We start from the raw sequence: 21627 nt of genomic DNA, 5'->3' as shown, positions 1-21627 counted from the left end.
AGTCAGTAGTTATGGCTTTTATTTTATAACGCCGTAACATAAAACTCATAACTAAAGTGCTAAAAAGTACACTAACACCCATAAACGACCTATTAACCCCTAAACCGCCACACTCCCACATCGCAAACACTAGTTAAATATTATTAACCCCTAATCTGCTGCCCCTAACATCGCCACCACTATATTAAAGTTATTCACCCCTAAACCTAACCCTAAGTCTAACCCTAACCCTAACACCCCTAACTTGAATATAATTAAAATAAATCTAAATAAAAATGACTATTATTAACTAAATAATTCCTATTTAAAACGAAATACTTACCTGTAAAATAAACCCTAAGCTAGCTACAATATAACTAATAGTTACATTGTAGCTATCTTAGGTTTTATTTTTATTTCACAGGTAAGTTTGTATTTATATTAACTAGGTAGACTAGTTAGTAAATAGTTATTAACTATTTACTAACTACCTAGCTAAAATAAATACAAATTTACCTGTAAAATAAAATCTAACCTGTCTTACACTAACACCTAACCTTACATTACAATTAAATAAATTATATTAATTAAATACAATTAACTAAATTACAAAAAACCCCCACTAAATTACACAAAATTAAAAATAAATTATCAATTGTTTAAACTAATTACACCTAATCTAATAGCCCTATCAAAATAAAAAGCCCCCCCAAAATTAACCCCCCCCTAGCCTACAATAAACTATCAATGACCCTTAAAAAGAAATTGGCTCTTTTACCTGTAAAAATAAATACAAACAACCCCCCAACAGTAAAACCCACCACCCACACAACCAAACCCCCCAAATAAAATCCTATCTAAAAAGACCTAAGCTCCCCATTGCCCTGAAAAGGGCATTTGGATGGACATTGCCCTTGAAAGGGCATTTAGCTCTTTTTCTGCCCAAACCCTAAGCTAAAAATAACCCACCCAATAAACCCTTAAAAAAACCTAACACTAACCCCCGAGGATCCACTTACAGTTTTTAAAGACCGGACATCCATTCTCAACGAAGCCGGGAGAAGTCTTCATCCAAGCGGCAAGAAGTGGTCCTCCAGACAGGCAGAAGTCTTCATTCAGACGGCATCTTCTATCTTCTTCCTTCCGACGTGGAACGGCTCCATCTTCAAGACATCTGGCGTGGAGCATCCTCTTCTTTCCACGGCTCTTCCAAAATTAATTCTCCTTTAAATGACGTCATCCAAGATGGCATCCCTTGAATTCCGATTGGCTGATAGAATTATATCAGCCAATCGGAATTAAATGTGAAAAAATCCTATTGGCTGATGCAATCAGCCAATAGATTTGAGCTTCAATCCTATTGGCTGATCCAATCAGCTAATAGGATTGAGCTCGCATTCTATTGGCTGATTGGAACAGCCAATAGAATGCAAGCTCAATCCTATTGGCTGATTGCATCAGCCAATATGATTTTTTCACTTTTAATTCCAATTGGCTGATAGAATTCTATCAGCCAATCGGAATTCAAGGGACGCCATCTTGGATGACGTCATTTAAAGGATAATTCATTCTGGAAGAGCCGTGGAAAGAAGAGGATGCTCTGCGCCGGATGTCTTGAAGATGGAGCCGCTCCGCGCCGGAAGGATAAAGATAGAAGATGCCATCTGGATGAAGACTTCTGCCCGTCTTGAGGACCACTTCTTGCCGCATGGATGAAGACTTCTCCCGGCTTCGTTGAGGACTTCTTGCCACTTGGATGAAGACTTCTCCCGGGTTCGTTGAGGATGGATGTCCGGTCTTCAAAAACTGTAAGTGGATCTTCGGGGGTTAGTGTTAGGTTTTTTTAAGGGTTTATTGGGTGGGTTTTATTTTTAGCTTAGGGTTTGGGCAGAAAAAGAGCTAAATGCCCTTTAAGGGCAATGCCCATCCAAATGCCCTTTTCAGGGAAATGGGGAGCTTAGTATTTTTTAGATAGTATTTTATTTGGGGGGTTTGGTTGTGTGGGTGGTGGGTTTTACTGTTGGGGGGTTGTTTGTATTTTTTTTAACAGGTAAAAGAGCTGATTTCTTTGGGGCAATGCCCCGCAAAAGACCCTTTTAAGGGCCATTGGTAGTTTATTGTAGGCTAGGGTTTTTTTATTGGGGGGGGGGCTTTTTATTTTGATAGGGCTATTAGATTAGGTGTAATTAGTTTAAATATTTGATAATTTGTTTTTTATTTTGTGTAATTTAGTGTTTTTTTTTTTTTTAATTTAGCTATTTGTATTTAATTAAAGTAATTTATTTAATTGTAGTGTAATGTTAGGTGTTAGTGTAAGACAAGTTAGCTTTTATTTCACAGGTAAATTTGTATTTACTAACTATTCTACCTAGTTAAAATAAATACAAACTTGCCTGTAAAATAAAAATAAACCCTAAGATAGATACAATGTAACTATTCGTTATATTGTAGCTAGCTTAGGGTTTATTTTACAGGTATTTAGTTTTAAATAGGAATTATTTAGTTAATAATAGTTTATTTAGATTTATTTTAATTATATTAAAGTTAGTGGGTGTTAGGGTTAGGGTTACATTAGGGTTAGGATTAGATTTAGGGTTAGGTTTAGGGGTTAATAACTTTAGTATAGTGGCAGCGACGTTGGGGGTGGCAGATTAGGGGTTAATAAGTGTAATGTAGGTGGCGGCGATGTTATGGGTGGCAGATTAGGGGTTAATAAGTGTAGGTAGGTGTCTGCGATGTTAGGGACAGCAGATTAGGGGTTAATAAGTGTAGGTGGGTGGCAGCGATGTTAGGGGCGGCAGATTAGGGGTTAATAAGTGTAGGTAGGTGTTGGTGATGTTAGGGGCAGCAGATTAGGGGTTAATAAATGTAATGTAGGTGTCGGCGATGTTCATGTTAGGGTGTTAGGTGTAAACATAAATTTTCTTTCCCCATAGGAATCAATGGGGCTGCGTTATGGAGCTTTACGCTCCTTTATTGCAGGTGTTAGGCTTTTTTTCAGCCAGCTTTTCCCATTGATGTCTATGGGGAAATCGTGCACGAGCACGTAAAACCAGCTCACAGCAACGCTGGTATTGGAGTGCGGTATGGAGCTCATTTTTGCTCAACGCTCACTTATTGCCTGCTAATGCTGGGTTTTTGCAAACCTATAATAGCAGCGCTATAGGGAGATGAGCGGTGACAATAACTTGCAAGTTAGTACCAAGCCGCTCTTACCGCAAAACTCGTAATCTAGGCGTATGTTAGGTTTATTTATAGTTTAAGCTTAGGTTTTTTTATTTCACAGGTATTTTTTTTATTTATTTTAAGATAGTTATATTGTAACTTTAATTTAAAGTTAGGGGGTGTTAGGTTTAGGGGTTAATAGTTTAATTTAGAGTGTTACAATGTGGGGGGCTGGCAGTTTAGGGGTTAATAGGTTTAGTTTAATAGTTGCGATGTGGGGTTTGGCAGTTTAGGGGTCAATAGCTTTATTATAGTAGTTGTGATGTGGGGGGAACAGCGATTTAAGGGTTAATAGCTTTATTATAGTAGTTGCGATGAGGAGGGCTGGCGGCTTAGGGGTTAATAAGTGTATTTCGGTGTTAGTGATGCAGGGGGCGGAAGTTTAGGGGTAATCACTTTATTTAGTGTCAGCGATATCGGGGGCGGCGGATTAGGGGCATTTAGACTAGGGTTTTATGTTAGTTTGCTAGGTTTTTACATAACCTTCTTTTCCCCATAGACATCAATGGGGATTGCGTTATAGCGACCGCTATTCCGCGATCGCAGGTGTTATTTTTTTCTTACACTTTCTCTCTATTGATGTCTATTGGGGAAAACGTGCACGAGCACATCAAGTCAGGCCTTGGCTTTTGTGCGGTATGGAGCTTAACGCACCATACCGCACAGCAAAAAGTAGCTTTTTCTGTAACTTGTAATGGCAGCGCTATGGAAAGTGCGGTACCACAAAATTTTTAGTGTTGTTTACGCACCGGATTTAGTGCACAAATTGTAATCTTGTTTATTTTTTAATTTGCACTTGCCTTGGGGACACTTGGTGGACATTTATAAAATTAACTAGAGATCTGATCTCTGGTTAATTTTATATGAGCTAATTGCTACCGCAAGTTCGGGGTAGCAATAACCAGCCACTTTTAATGGCTGGTTATTTATTGCACTCCCGCGGGCACACGATAAATTAGTCCTCCCCTTGTAATCTTGGCCATAGTATGTATACATATATTCAGTATTATGTATATTTTATGTGTATTTTAGTACATATATTCCTTTAAGGAAATGCCTTTAAGAATTGGGTTTAAGAATTAGGTTACACTGTTTCACATGTATTTCTAATTTCATTGTTTTGCTCTGCTGCATTCCCAGAGAGCAGCGCCTTATCTAGAAAGGAAGGGGAGTGCATTCCAATGAATATACTGTTACACTAACTGTAAATATTAGATGTTCTAAGAGGGGGGGCAGTCTAGCTTGAAGGGAGTGATTGAGAGAGAATACACCTGTCACATCTGCAGCTTTACGCAGCTAAGTAATTAATTTATAGTTTAATAATTAACTTGCTAATAAGGTGATGTATACAATTGTTCAAAATAAACACTGCTATTAATATACCACAATTTTATGTCAGCCTCCAATTTTATCAGTGCTGGTAAAATCAATTGGCGAGTCTTAACACCTACTAACGCTCATTAGATATTAGGTACATACTATTAATGCTGAGTAGGTTATAGGCACTTCCTATTAATGTTTATTAGATGGTAGGCACTTCCTATTAATGCCCATTAGATGATAGGTGTTTCCTACTAATGTTCATTACATTATATGCATTTCCTACTAAGGTTCATTAGATTATAGACATTTCCTACTAATGCTCATTAGATAATAGGCACTTTCTACTAATGCTCATTACATGATAGGCATTTCCTACTAATACTCATTAGTTGATAGGTATTACCTACTACTGCTCATTAGATGATAGGCAATCCCTACTGATGCTCATTAGACGATATGCACTTCCTACTAATGTTCATTAGATTATAGGCACTTCCTATTAATGCTCATTAGATGATAGGCAATTTCTACTCATGCTAATTTGTTGACAGGCATTTCCTAATAATTCTCATTGGTACTTCCTGTAAACATTCATGCCAACATTTCTAGGAAGCTTTATGGGACAAGCAGGCAGTAGAGATGTGGGCAGGGGGTCAATGAGGGGTGGGGAAACATATGTGGCATGTGGGCTTTGCATGCCATGAACAGACCTGGGCAGAGTTGGGGTGTATCCTGGTCAGAGCTGGGGCAATCCTTGAAAACCAGGAAACATTTTCTGGCTGGAGACACTGTTGGTCCCATGAGACAGTTAGGAGGTCTGTGGTAATGCTCACTGGTTTATACGTACTTTATGTTAATGCTCACTGGACATTAGTAGGAAGTGTACAACTGACACTGGCATATTAGTTTAGATTTACATGTAAACAGCTTTTATGTCATATTTTTAATAGGTAGAAAAAAGGGCCTTCATGTTTAAATACTCTTTCATATGCCCCAACATTGTGATGACATATTAAAACAGTAAGCAATCGCAATAATTTAATGCTCAACAACTATACCACAAGGTTATTCTCTTCAGCGCACTCCCCAGGTTATATTTAAATCGTGGGGGTACAACTCATTATCAGCAGTAGATATCTGCAATAGAGGAGTCCCTTAAGATAACTACTAAGCGAATCCTTAATACTAGTAAAGAACAATGGACATTGCAGTATTAAACCACTAGCAGAATAATCCTCACTGCTGTTTACTAACTGCAGGTTCAATCTTAGACGAAGTGATAACGTCTCACTATTGTGTACACTACCAGTATCTAAACAGTATTTGATTCAATGCAATTTAGAGTTTCTTTGTGATTTTAATAATTACACATACACACACATATAGAATGTTTTATGAACAAGTATAGAAAATAAAAGTTATGTTTTAATTTACTAACCCCTATTTTCCGTTCTTCTCTTGAGTATGATGTTTTCTAATTAAAAAGACACTGAACCCAAATGTTTTCTATCGTGATTCAGATAGAGCATGCAATTTTAAGCAACTTTCTAATTTACTCCTATTATCAAATTATTTTCATTCTCTTGGTATCTTTATTTGAAATGCAAGAATGTAAGTTTAGATGCCGGCCCATTTTTGGTGAACACACTCTGTTGTTCTTGCTGATTGGTGGGTAAATTCACCTACCAATAAACAAGTGTTTTCCATGGTTCTGAACCAAAAAAAATAGCTTAGATTTCTTCTTTTTCAAATAAAGAAAGCAAGAGAACGAAGAAAATTGATAATAAGTTGTTTAAAATTGCATGCTCTATCTGAATCACGAAAGAAAAAAATTGGGTTCAGTGTCCCTTTAAGGGGTGTTAGAAGTGCTACAAAAGTGCATTCTTCTGAGTCCAAATCCCCTTGTAGGTTTTTTTTACTTAACTTTGCCAATTATTATTTAAACTGTATCAAAAACACTCTATGAGGTTAGATTTCTCATTAGACACATTAAACAAAGAGAACTTTACTCACGTAGAACCAGTCTGTTTGCTGAATATGTGTTGTTCTGTTATCTTACAATCTGCTCAGTGCAGACAGCAGTGGGAAATCTCCAACCTATTTGTGGTTAATATAGCAGGGATACATGGGAATCTGGGGCGATAAATCAGATTGTTTATATAAACGGAGCATTTCATGGATGCTATTTAACGCTTAGAGGACATGCTGATGAAAATAAATGTCCAAATAAGTCACTCTGACTTTGAAGATCAAATATATTTATTGGTCCACTAAATGCATTACCTTCTGCAACAGCATGGCCATATTCTATGCATAAATGGAAACTTACCACACATGCGCCCTTTTAACATGGAGCCTGGTCGACAAAACAGAACAGCTCTTCCACTTTCCAGAGAATTGGTATCAGCAATTATCATCTCTGATGAAAACTGGAAAGAATAGAGTGGTTCCTTTTTAAGAGTTCTCTTTAGCCTGTTTGTTATTGTTTCTAAAGTTTTAAGGAGACGTTGCTGGTTCTCTGATTCCATTGTGTCATTTCTTCTGTCTGGTAAAGGTACACTTGCTGGAGGGAAAAAAAAGAAAATCAAATAATGATGAACATCTTTTAGTGATTTTCTTTGTTGTTTACCTATCATGAATGCATGTGGTCAGTAGCAGGCCTATGCATCAGAGGGCCCTGGTGCAAATGTTTTGTTTTGGACCTCCAAAGCTTACTCAGTAGTAAGCAATAGTAAAGTAATATGCATGCTGCTCTGTTTAATGACTTTGAGAATAAATATAGATAGATAAAGACAGCCAGACCTGCAAACTTCACTAATAAAAGGCTCCCCTCCATTAGGAGTGTACAGATTTTACATATGTGTATATATATATTCATACACCAGCTGCTATGGGGCCCCCAACACTTGGGCCCTGGTGAAGCAATGGTAGTTCCACCCCTGTATGTATTTATACTTTATACAATATAAAAAAATAAAAAAAAAGACATAGTATTGATAGCTTTAGACTTACTACTTTCTTTACTTTATAAATATAAATTATAATTAGGTTGACTTTAATGAGCAAATTTTGGGGTTTCAACTTAACCACCAATTTCTCTGCCTAGTAAACAAAGGGCTAAAATTACAATAATTCTACCCTTAGATAGTTTTGTTCTTTGTTCATTAAACTAATGATGCATACATTTTATTTTATAGAAGTGTTGGGTAATGTGAATATTTACATTGTTACTCAAATGGACAAAAAATAACGTTATGAAATGGTTTGTCACATATACTTTACATAAATAATTTCCGATTTTAAATGTAAAATCATGGTTTTGGTAAATGTTCATAAATTCCTTTGGAAAAAAAATTGAATTGCTAAGATAGATAGATAGATAGATAGATAGATAGATAGATAGATAGATAGATAGATAGATAGATAGATGGATAGATAGATTAGACACAAGCTGAAAATGTATAATAAAAAAGCACTTGTAAGTCAGTAGTTTGTTACCCATTGATAAGGTTGGTGACATCACTTAAGCATGAAAGAATCTCTGTCACCCGACAGACAGAGAAAAATGATGCATACCAAAGCCTAATTTAGCTCATTACAGTATAACAGATGTGCTTTAGCATCTTACAGGATATTAACATTAACAAATAGCTCATCTCAAAAGGGAAAAATCTGAACAAAAGTTTAAAAATCTTCATGAATATTGTAATATATTCATTTTGTGGCACACAGAGAAAATTCGAGCTATTTTAAATAGAACAAGGTTAAACTAACATCATAGTTACTGAGCTGAAAAGAGAGAGATAGAGAGAGAGAGAGAGAGAGAGAGAGAGAGAGATAGAGAGAGAGATAGATAGAGATAGAGAGAGAGATATGGAGACACATATGGAGACACATATGACAGGCAGGAATCTTTTTCATTCACTGGATTTCCCTTGCTATCTATTTTCAGTTCAGCCATTCCATCAGCTTACAATAAGCTATACATTATTTCTCCAATAAGCATATTATTTTATTTAAAGGGATAGTAAACCACAACATTTTCTTTTATGATTCAGATAGAACATACAACTTTCCAATTTAATTTAATTAATTAATTACACTAGCTCCCACTAGTGTATGATACGTGCATATTTATTTTTTAACAAGGGATACTAAGAGAACTAAGCACATTTGAAGATAGAAGTGAATTTAAAAGCGTCTTAAAATGACACGCTCTATCTGAATCATGCAAGTTTAATTTTGACTTTCCTATCCCTTTAATATATCAATGGCTTCTATTTCTGCTGGAACAGACCACACTAAAATAGCACCAATATCTATTATCCTTTAATAATAAAGCAAAGGGTTATTGTTTTTTTTTAAAAAAAAAAAATATTTACAAATTTAAGTTGTACCTGTAATATTAAAAATAAATTTAACTTTCTGATCTGTCATAGGGATGTTGAGCCCTGTGCGCCTTTTAACCCGCGCTGGTGCTGTGTAGCTGGCATCGGACAAAGGCTTTTCTGCTATTTCTTCTTCTGCGACATCAAAAATATCATCGTAAGAATAGTCCAGCCTATTGGCAGCATCCCACCCGCCCGGTCCTGAAATAGAGGATAATTCATGCATTAATATAATTATTCAAACCTAATTCATGACAAAAAACTGTAAAATATATCTGAAACCTTGAAAAGGGATCAAATCCATATTTTGAAATTAATTGTCAGGACATGCAAATCACAATAATATAAGTACAACTGTACAGATCATAACAATATAAGGCAAATTGGGAAATACATCTTGAACTGAAATTTACAATGTGTTCTAATTCCATTTTATTTTTTAGCTATTTACTAAATATATCTGTTTTTCCAGCTGTAGAAATCAAATAATGATTAAAATTTTCAATATACTAGCCAGAAAATCAAAACTCTGCAATATACTTTCATTATTTATTTTGTCTGCGTTTCCTGGTTAGAAATGGATGTACAGAAAACTGTTATATTCTACACAGCCATTGGCTACACACTCTATTTATAATTGTCCCTGATTGGCCACAGCAGAGAAGGTAACCTTAGTTACAACATGGCAGCTCCTATTGTTTTATAGCCACTAAAATGTTACACTTATTTTGTTAATATTTAAAGAACTAATGAAACTTTAAAAAATACATCTACACGTTATTCTCAGACTAAGCTTCTCTTTTAGATTACGAGTTTTGCGTTATGAGTGAAAAAGCAGCGTTATGGCTCTTTTTCACTACCGTTGGTATTACGAGTTTTGCAGGTATATCTGTACCGCACACTCTTTTGGCCATAACGCAATGTAACTACCGCAGCTTTCAAAAAGACCTTTTTCAATGGGACTTCCATAGAGCCGGTATTACAAGTTTGCCTGTCCAGCTAAAAAGTGAGCGGTACAGACTGTACCATCAAGATCCGTACCGTAAACTGAAAGTCAGTAGTTATGAGTTTTACGCTACAAAGTTGTAGCATAAAACTCAAAACAAAGTGTTACAAAGTACACTAACACCCATAAACTACCTATTAACCCCTAAACCGAGGCCCTCCCGCATCGCAAACGCTACAATAAAATTATTAACACCTAATCTGCCGCTCCGGACATTGCTGCCACTATAATAAACATATTAACCCCTAAACCACCGCCCTCCAGCATTGTAAAGACTAGTTAAATATTATTAACCCCTAATCTGCTGTCCCTAACATTGCCGCAACCTACATTACTGTTATTATCCCATAATCTGCTGCCCCCAAAATCGCCACCACTATGCTAAAGTTATTAACCCCTAAACCTAACCCTAAGTCTAACCCTAACACCCACTAACTTTAATATAATTAAAATAAATTTAAAAATTACTATCATTAACTAAATAATTCATATTTAAAACTAAATACTTGCCTATGAAATAAACCCTAAGCTAGCTACAATATAACTAATAGTTATATTGTATCTATCTTAGGTTTTACTTTAATTTCACAGCTAAGTTTGTATTTATTTTAACTAGGTAGACTAGTTAGTAAATACATATTAACTATTTACTAGCTACCTAGTTAAAATAAATACAAATTTATCTGTAAAATTTAACCTAACCTGTCTTACATTAACACCTAACCTTACACTACAATTAAATAAATTACATTAATTAAATACAATTAACTAAATTACAAAAACAAACAAACAAACACTAAATTACACAAAATAAAAAAGAAATTATTAAATGTTTAAACTAATTACACATAATCTAATAGCCCTATCAAAATAAAAAAGCCCCCCCCAAAAAATAAAAAAAAAACCTAGCCTAAACTAAACTGCCAATAGCCCTTAAAAGAGCCTTTTGTGGGGCATTGCCCCAAAGAAATCAGCTCTTTTACCTGTAAAAAAAATACAAACAACCCCCCAACCAGTAAAACTCACCACCCACACAACCAACCCCCCCAAAGGGCTATTAGATTAGGTGTAATTAGTTTAAATATTTGATAATTTCTTTTTTATTTTGTGTATTTTAGTGGGTTTTTTTTTGGTAATTTAGTTAATTGTATTTAATTAATGTAATTTATTTAATTGTAGTGTAATGTTAGGTGTTAGTGAAAGACAGGTTAGGTTTTATTTTACAGATAAATTTGTATTTATTTTAACTAGGCAGCTAGTAAATAGTTAATAACTATTTAGTAACTAGTCTACCTAGTTAAAATAAATACAAACTTGCCTGTGAAATTAAAATAAAACCTAATATAGCTACAATGTAACTATTAGTTATATTGTAGCTAGTTTAGGGTTTATTTTACAGGTAAGTATTTAGTCTTAAATATGAATTATTTAGTTATTAATAGTGGGTTTTATTTAGATTTATTTCAATTATATTAAAGTTAGTGGGTGTTAAGGTTAGATTTAGGGTTAGGATTAGGGGTTAATAACTTTAGTATAGTGGTGGCGACATTGGGGCGGCAGATTAGGGGTTAATAAGTGTAGGTAGGTAGCGACAACATTGGGGGCGGCAGATTAGGGGTTAAAAAGTGTAATGTAGGTGGCGGCAATGTTAGGGGCGGCAGATTAGGGGTTAATAAGTGTAGGTAGGTGGCACAGATGTTGGGAGCGGCAGATTAGGGGTTAATAAGTGTAATGTAGGTGGCGGCGATGTTAGGGGCAGCAGATTAGGGGTTAATAAGTGTAGATAGGTGGCGGCGATGTCGGGGGCAGCAGATTAGGGGTTAATAAGTGTAATGTAGATGTCGGCGATGTCGGGGGCGGCAGATATGGGGTGTTTAGACTCGGGGTTTATGTTAGGGTGTTAGGTGTAAACATAAATTTTCTTTCCCCATAGGAATCAATAGGGCTGCGTTACAGAGCTTTACGCTCCTTTGTTGCAGGTGTTAGGCTTTTTTTTAGCTGGCTCTCCCCATTGATGTCTATGGGGAAATCGTGCACAAGCACCTACAACCAGCTCAAAGTAGCGCTGGTATTTGGGTGCCGTATGGGTATTTGTATGCCGTAATCAGGGGTAAGTGTAGTTAAGATGCGTTTATTAGGAAACTTCATTGAATATGAATATGAAGTATGGAAATTGGAAGAGCTGAGTCTTATGTGATTGTATTGATGTAAAACAGGCTGAAGCTCTGTAAACTACAAATGTGCCTGTCCCTGTATGTTAGTTTAAGTTTCTATATACATTCCAGTATGTTTTTAAATAAATTACCAATTGCAAATCCATTTTCATAATCATAATTGTATTCAAGGCACTGCCTTTGGTGCTCGTTCTCAAGTTGACAATCAATGTCATCAACATCACTACAAAATGATGGAACCTGTAAGAAATAAAACACTGAATTTTAATAACAAAGAAACAAATATTATATTTATTATACTTCCAATTTAAAACTGGATACAATGATAAGAAAATGTTAAAGTAAAAGCTGTTTGAGTTTAATTAAAAAAAAGAATGAAATGCATTTTGCATAATACTTTGTGCATTTCTATCAGTTGATTGGCAACATTTTTACACATGTATTGGTAGAGATAGTCAAGCTTTTACAGGTTTGACCAACAAAGTAAGTTTATTCTGTACATGAACATCAAGAAAAGACAAAAAAAACACATTTAAAATGTTCTGTTGGGCCTATGGTTCCCAAATGCTGTCAACATTTGTCCTTCTATCTTTATAATAAGTAAAGAAAAACATGCATACAACACTCTTAAGGACAAAATAGACATATTTCAGAAATGTTTTCTAAATTGTGTATTCCAATTATTCATTTATTTAATTGTATTCATTGCTTGATTGGTTTTTAAGAATGAATAAACTTAAACAAGAGTTAGAGCAATGGAATTTAACTTCAGCCAACTGTTTCCAGTCAAAAAGCCTCTGAAAGACAATCTACAGTAAATACACTAATGTCACAAGATTTGTTTAGCTATTCCAGAGATACAATCATTTTAACAATGAATTTCCATGCAAAGAGCTATAATATAGCACCAAAAACAACTGTGTACGCTGGCAATGTTAGTTTTGTTTCCAGTCAATGAGAAAGATAAAAGACCTTCTATAAAAGAAAGGAAATACAAAAACAAGAAAGAAAGAAGTACAATTAAAGTAAATTAAAGAAGTGATTGAAACCATATGGAATACATCAAAACATAAAATAGCTTAGTGATTTTCTGATAAAACATGTAACTGTTGTATTTAACTAGCGATTACTATTACAGATGAGTGGAGGATTACAATTATTATACTACTTTATAACCACAAGCAAGGAAATCTGATATATACATCTCTAAATTCAAATTATTTTCAAGATTAAAAGGGCCACAGATTTAGAATACACGATAATATTATCAAATAATCAAAACAGAGTTTATATATTAAAAGACTATGATTAAAGGGACACTGAACCGTAATGTTTTCTTTCATGATTCAGAAAGAGCATGCAAATTTAAGCAACTTTCTAATTTACTCTTATTATCATTTTTTCTTCATTCTCTTTGAATCTTTAATTGAAAAAACAGGAATGTAAGCTTACGAGCCGCCCCATCTTTGTTTCAGCACCTGGGTAGCGCTTGCCGATTGGTCAATAAATGCAGCCACGTATCAGCAAGCGCTATTCAGGATGCTGCACTAAATTTACCCCACACACAACATTTTTCTTTACCTCTCATTCCAAACTTATCTTCTCAGCAACCTCTCCCTCTCACACTTCTCACCCTCTCAGTCCAACTAACGCTCATACACCAGCTTCTGTTCATCACTTTAGCCCTTCCACCTTACGCACAACCTCCTCTTCAACCTGTCTCTTCACAGTCTGCTACACACCATCTTATTCCTCTCTCCATTATGCACAGTGCCCTCTGCTTCCCTTACACACAGACTCCTCCTTACTCCTTCCCCTTGCATACAACTCCTGCTTACCCAACCACACTCAACCACACACTAACACATTTTTCTAGTGGCATCACCTATACTGTTACAAACGTTATCTCGGTGTGTGTTTTTTAAAGATATATTCCTGCACAAACTGTATTCAGACATAAAAAAAAACACACACACACACACACATATATATATATATATATATATATATATATATATATAGTAGCAGAAATAAAAACTTGCACTCACTGGGTATTTCAAAAATCAGATTTATTGTGACAAGTGTAACGTTTCGGGAATTTTACATCCCCTTCTTCACACACGAGTGATACAAAAAACAATGCCTTTATGGCCAAACATAGCATAAACCCCACCCCCCAATTAGACAAAAAAACCTGCCAAAAACGGTTGTTATGGTAACCACTAGGTCACAAATAATCAGCATAGTGAAATTATTCATACACTGTCTGAGTACAAATTACTCATAGTGCTATTCAACATAATAGTGTGACTTGTATAGAAAAAGGAAACAGGAAAAACATACATCTAGATTTAGAGTTTGGCATTAACCGTCAAAAGCAGCGTTAAGGGGTCCTAACGCTGCTTTTTACCGACCGCTAGTATTTAGAGTCAGGCAGGAAAGGTTCTAACGCTCACTTCCCTACTGCGATTCCAGGCTACCGCAGATCCCTTTACGTCAATTGTGTATCCTATCTTTTCAATGGGATCTGCCTAACGCCGGTATTTGGAGTCTTGGGAGAAGTGAGCAGTAGAGCCTCTACCGACAAGACTCCTACCGACACAAAAAGTCAGTAGTTAAGAGCTTTATGGGCTAACGCCGGAATATAAAGCTCTTAACTACTGTGCTCTAAAGTACACTAACACCCATAAACTACCTATGAACCCCTAAACCGAGGCTCTCCCACATCGCCGCCACTATAATAAAAAAATGTAACCCCTAATCTGCCGACCGGACACCGCCGCCACCTACATTATAGCTATGAACCCCTAATCTGCTGCCCCTAACATCGCCGACCCCTATATTATATTTATTAACCCCTAATCTGCCCCCCCAATGTCGCCACTACCTAACTACACTTATTAACCCCTAATCTGCCGACCGGACCTCGCCGCCACTATAATAAATGTATTAACCCCTAAACCGCCGCACTCCCGCCTCGCAAACACTAGAATAAATAGTATTAACCCCTAATATGCCCTCCCTAACATCGCCGCCACATACCTACAATTATTAACCCCTAATCTCCTGCCCGCAACGTCGCCACTACTATAATATAAAGTCATTAACCCCTAAACCTAAGTCTAACCCTAACACCCCCTAACATAAATATAATTTAAAATAAACAAAATAATATTCCTAAAATTAGCTAAATTATTCCTATTTAAAACTAAATACTTACCTATCAAATAAACCCTAATATAGCTACAATATAACTAATAATTACATTGTAGCTATTTTAGGATTTATATTTATTTCACAGGCAACTTTGTATTTATTTTAACTAGTTACAATAGCTATTAAATAGTTAATAACTATTTGATAGCTACCTAGTTAAAATAAGTACAAAATTACCTGTAAAATAAATCCTAAATTAAGTTACAAATACACCTAACACTACACTATCAATAAATTAATTAAATAAATTACCTACAATTAGCTAAATTAAAATACAATAAAATAAACTATTCTATAATACAAAAAACCCCACTAAATTACAAAAATAAAAAAGAATTACAAGAAGTTTAAACTAATTACACCTAATCTAAGCCCCCTAATATAATAAAAAAGCCCCTCAAAATAAAAAAAATGCCCTACCCTATTCTAAACTACCAAAGTAACCAGCTCTTTTACCAGCCCTTAAAAGGGCTTTTTGCGGGGCATTACCCCAAAGTAATCAGCTCTTTTGCCTGAAAATAAAAATATAATACCCCCCCAACATTACAACCCACCACCCACATACTCCTACTCTAACCCACCCAAACCCCCCTTAAAAAACCTATCACTAACCCCCTGAAGATCTCCCTACCTTGAATCGTCTTCACCCAGCCGAGCCAAATTCTTCATCCAAGCCAAGCAAGAAGATGTCCTCCATCCGGTAGAAGTCTTGATCCAAGCGCAAAGAAGAGGTCCTCCATCCGGGCGAAGTCTTGATCCAAGCGGCAAAGAAGAGGTCTTCCATCCGGGCGATGTCTTCTTCCAAGCGGCATCTTCTATCTTCTTTCTTCCGGATCCATCTTCATCCCGCCGACGCGGAACATCCTCCTTCCCTGACGGACTTACGACGAATGAAGGTTCCTTTAAGGGACGTCATCCAAGATGGCGTCCCTTCAATTCCGATTGGCTGATAGAATTCTATCAGTCAATCGGAATTAAGGTAGAAAAAATCTTATTGGCTGATACAATCAGCCAATCAGATTGAAGTTCAATCAGATTGGCTGATCCAATCAGCCAATCGTATTGAACTCGCATTCTTTTGGCTGTTCTGATCAGCCAATAGAATGCGAGTTCATGAATGTGCTCACTTCTAATTACATATACCACCTGTCAGGCAAATATGCATATAGCCAATCGCCTCTATATACTGTTAGGATTCCATTGTGGCATATATTACTAGCATCAAAACGCCACTTACCCCTTACGATTTGAAATGTTTCCAGCAGGCAATTCTGTAACCACAGGAACATCGTTATTCCATCTGTGATACAGGAAGTGATAAACTCAATCACAGGTAAGGCATTGATCAATCGGCATAGGCTCCCGGGTTGCCCTGGAAACATAAACAAAACAAACCAACGAAAAGAGCCCCCAAGGCTTACCAGCGCATCACTTGAGCAACATATACCACAAGGAAATCTTATTATAAATCTCTGTACTTGCAGTCCCTGCCTGCTTGGAATTATGAAGTATATACGTATATACAAAGATCGTTTATATCAAGTGCCGCCCCTGTCTTTAGGCAAAATGTTAGTCATGACCAAGCGAGCATCTACATTATGATATGCCCCAAATTTAGATAATACATATCAATTACAACCCTTATCTCAGAACAACGTGTATATCCTAAACAGGACAATATAGATATGTCTAGTGTGTTCAAATAATATGGCATATACCAAGTGTCACAAAACGTAAAGAACACTCTAAATATCTTGAAACAGATTTACACTTTACACAACTAAATAAAATATCTAATGAGATAAGTAAGTGTTAAAAATTGTATTGTCACTCACAACTAGGGGCCAAACAGAGCATATATACACACAAAAAATGGGCATAACGGTCAATTTTGGTAATGCCCAAATTTTTAAATGGTCTGTAACACAGGTAAGAACATATACAGAGTGTATACTAAACCTAAAAAAAGGAGGAAATAATAAATAGATGAGCAAGCTCAAAAAACCTATGGTATCAACATGCTGGTCTCAGATTTTAACTAAATGTGATCATGGACTCCCATATAAAATCATGGACTCTCATCAATCCTACAGATGTTGTGGTTAAAGGAATCTCATAGAATTCTCAGATAGGCTTTCACATAAAACAATGCCAGTCAAACATAGTATTTAGTCCATGGGGTTGTAGAGTATTTAAGCGGTAGATCCACTTAGCCTCCACTTGGAGGAGGAGCTTCTTTCTGTCACCTCCTCGCCTTAATGGGGGGACATGATCAATCAGGGTGAATCGCAAGTCAGTATCACCATGGCCCTGTTCAACGAAGTGCCTCGCCACTGGTTGATCACTGAATTATTTCTTAAGAGCACTCCTAATTGATGATCTATGATTGGCTAGGCGTGTCCTAGCATCATCCGTGGTTTACCCACATAAAATCTGCCACAACTGCAGTTCAACAGATATACCACGAATGTGGTTGTGCAGGTAAGGAAGTGCCTAATCTGGTATCTCTTTTGTTGGTGTGGATGTCCAAAAGAGGACCCTTGAATCATGGCGCTACAGGTGGTACAACCAGTACATCGAAAGCAGCCTTGTTTCTTCCTCTCATAAAGCCAGATATCCTTTTGAAAGCTGTGATAGGGGTCAGTGATCATCATTGAATCCTTGAAGTTTCTATCTCTTTTAAAGCCCACTCTACATGTCTGCCAATTGCTGAATGGCAACATAGGATCACTCTGCAATATGTGCCAGTGCTCTCTAAGTGTCTGACCCAATGCTCCAGTTGTTGGACTATAGGTAGTGGTAAAAGTCATACAGGGTTCAACCTCTGTTATAGTTGGATTGTGTGGGTGACTATCAGCCTCTGTGCCACAGATCTACTTTGTTCGATCAGGTGTGGGTTGTATCCTCTCTTGATGAACCTCTGTTCCATATTGGACAATTTTTTGTAACTTTACTGTTATTACGAATTACCTGGCAAAATTGTGCTTTTGGTATTGCTTTCAATAGAGCTGGTGGATGACTACTGGTGGCATGTAGTATCAAATTCCTATCTGTCGGTTTTCTAAAAAGTGATGTCGCCAATCATCGTGTATTATCCAATTTGGAAATCTTCAGATCCAGGAATTCAATGGACGTTGTACTATATGATGTTTTGAACTTTACCGGATTGTCCAAGGAGTTCAGCTGTGTGAACCAGTCTTCCAACTCAATAGATGACCTACTCCAAATGTTAAGGAGGTCATCTATGTATCTCCTGTAGAAGAGTACTTCGGGCTTGTTGTAAACCTGCATAATGGAAGTTTCATAGTTCTCCATATAGAGGTTGGCTAATGAAGGTGCCACATTTGATCCCATGGCCGTTCCGGAAACCTGTTGATAAAACTTCCCCTCAAATCGAAAATAATTTAGCCGAAGGCTAAGATCCAGCAGTTGTATCAAATATTCTCTCGGGGGGGCCAATGTATGGATATTTGTCAAGAGCCTCAGTGATGCAACGTTTACCTGCTTCATGCGGAATGATAGTATAAAGGCTATTAACATCAGCAGTCACTAGGGTATGTTGTTCTTCAATAGTCATTGTTCTTAAATCTCCAATAAGGTGTGATGAATCTCTCAGAAATTATCTCATGTTCCTCACCAGTGGCTTTAAGAAATAATCCACAAACATTGCTAATCTTGAGATGATAGAATTTCTCGCAGAGACTATTGGTCTCTCATGAGGTTTCTTGCGATCTTTATAAATCTTCGGTAGCGTGTATAAAATTGGACACGCTGGGTGTTCAATCAGCAGAAACTTGGAGATCTCTGTATCTATCCAGGCCTCGTCAATGCCCTTCTGGACCAACTATCTAATAATGGTTTGAAACTCTTGCGTAGGATCTCTATTCAAAGGTTGGTAGGTGCTCTTGTCACTTAATTGTTGTTTAATCTCTTTGCTATAATCAATGTAGTTGAGGACGACCACCCCCCCCTCCTTTGTCCGCCGTCCTAATTGCAATATCTGGATCTTTTGAAAGTGACAAGATAGCCTTCCTCTCTGGTTCTGTAAGATTGTTCCGAAATCTATTTGTTTGATGTCCACTTATATCCTTTGAAACCAAACTCATAAAGTTTTTTATGCTTGAATTATTACTTTGGGGATCAAAAGGTACTCCTAGTTTTAAAAGGGTGGAGTTCATCCCTCCCTAAATCCTCTTTGAAGTATTCTTTAAGACATAGAGACCTCTGAAACTTTTGATAATCAATGAAAGTCTTAAATTCATCACCTCTACGAGAGGGAACAAAACTTAAGCCTCTATTCAACACACTCAATTCTGTTACAGATAGGACCCGATCACTGATGTTAACCACCAGGTCCTCTATATCACCAGGAAATGATGTTACCTGGGTGGGAGAGGTGTTTTTTTTCTCTCCACCCTCCCCTGTGAGTGTGGGGCCTCCCCCTCTTCTTCTCTGGCCGGCTGTGGTCATGATCCCCTGAAAAACCTGATGTCCAGTGTGTCAGGGTGCCAGGAATCAGACTGAGACGAGAAGTGCAAAAATAATCACACCTTTATTAATAACAAAAAAATACTAAAAAGTCCACAAGTCAAATAACAAGCCAGGAGTCAAAACCAGAGCTGGTAGTCAGACGAGCCGAGTCAGGAGCCAAAGCGAATAGTCAGACGAGCCAGAATCAGGAACAAATAAAACAGCAAAGTCAGGAACAAGACAGGGATCAGGAACCAGGAAGGACGTCAAACAGCCAGGTAATACACAGGAACTCTCACAAACAGGTCTGAGACAACGAAAAGGCAAAGCATACTGAACAGAGGCCCTTTTAAATAATAAGTGATGACATCACAATTCTGAGACTGCATCCTGTCTCACACAGATGATGCACACCAGTCTGGCCATAAAAGGAAGTGCAGGAAATGAGCAGCATCCCCCACAATGCACCATAGTCAGGAAGAGAGGTGAGTAAAATAACTGCCAGCAGCACATGGCAAACAAAACAGGGAAAAAACCCTGACACAGTGGTTTGACTGCTAGTATATCTGCTTGCTCCTTGAGGTGTATCAGAGCCGGAACTGGTGTCAACAGTTTGAAGTGACTGTTTAGTATAGTATCTGTCTCCTTCTTCTCTGCATATAGGGTCTCCTATTGTCCCATCCGCTCAGCCAACGGTGCACAGTTTTGTCCCTATGGTCATCACTCACTGTCTGCAATTTTCTGTTTTTAAACTGAACAAAGGTATCTTTATATTCTTTAATCTGTGTAGCTAGTTTTTCCAACCATGGTTCCGTAGTGTCATGGTACACATTTTAGAATTTTCACATTCTTGGATCTCAGTTTTAATTGTATCCAATAGATTTCTCACTTCCTCAGTAACCAGCAGGATTAGATCCAGTGAACACTTGTTTAATATCGCGCACCAGCACTTACAGAATTCCGGGTTATTGCGTCCAATAGTCGGAAGGTTATGAATTCTGAAACCCTGGGGATCATCTTCCTTCTATGATACTCAGATAAGTAGACCCCGTGCAATCTTAGGTCCACTTCTTTTTTCTTTAATTTAAGGAGAGCCAGGTAAACAGCCTGTGCATTATCACCTCCTGTTGTATCTTCTTCTGGATTGAACAAAATCCTAGCTGCGTCAACCTCCGTAAAGGTTAGAATCTGTATATCCTCCACATCAGTATCCATGCTTAACTCTGGTTCCTCTAAAGTGGTGCACGTGTAGTGCTAGTGCAGTGTGGTGCTCAAGTGAAAAAAAGTCCAATTTAGAAGGGGTCTCTCTCTGTGTGGGTGCAACAACAAAATATATAATATAGCCAGGATGTGCACTCTCACCTTCCTTCATCTGCCAGGGTGCTAGTGATGTACATAGTAGCAGAAATAAAAACTTGCACTCACTGGGTATTTCAAAGATTTACTGTGACAAGTGTAACATTTCGGGAATTTTACATCCCCTTCCTCAGACACAAGTGATACAAAAAACAATGCCTTTATGGCCAAACATAGTATAAACCCCACCCCTCAATTAGACAAAAACCCCCACCAAAAACGGTTGTTATGGTAACCACTAGGTCACAAATAATCAACATAGTGAAATTATTCATACAATGTCTGAGTACAAATTACTCATAGTGCTATTCAACATAATAGTGTGACTTGTATAGACAAAGGACACAGGAAAAACATAGATAGCATGCAACAAGAGAAACATACAGCTAAACACTTATACGGATTTGACAGTGAAATATTTATAAGAATGTGCTCACTTCTAATTTCATATACCACCTGTCAGGCAAATATGCATATAGCCAATAGCCTC

General features: G+C 37.0%; 1 protein-coding gene across 1 annotated transcript in view; it reads right to left on the bottom strand.

The window, feature by feature from the left end:
* SVEP1 (sushi, von Willebrand factor type A, EGF and pentraxin domain containing 1) overlaps window positions 1–21627 on the bottom strand; it is an 802056-nt gene that overhangs the window by 458408 nt on the left and 322021 nt on the right. The window contains exons 14-16 of the mRNA XM_053702672.1: window positions 12227–12335; window positions 8925–9116; window positions 6857–7090 (exon numbers count right to left, since the gene is read on the bottom strand). Of these exons, the coding sequence (XP_053558647.1) occupies window positions 6857–7090; window positions 8925–9116; window positions 12227–12335 (535 nt within the window). The remainder of the gene's footprint in view (window positions 1–6856; window positions 7091–8924; window positions 9117–12226; window positions 12336–21627) is intronic.

This window comes from Bombina bombina, chromosome 2, assembly GCF_027579735.1.
Source record: "Bombina bombina isolate aBomBom1 chromosome 2, aBomBom1.pri, whole genome shotgun sequence".
NCBI lineage: Eukaryota > Metazoa > Chordata > Amphibia > Anura > Bombinatoridae > Bombina > Bombina bombina.
Note: the sequence above shows the minus strand (reverse complement) of the source record. Positions and strands in the feature narration are given on the sequence as shown.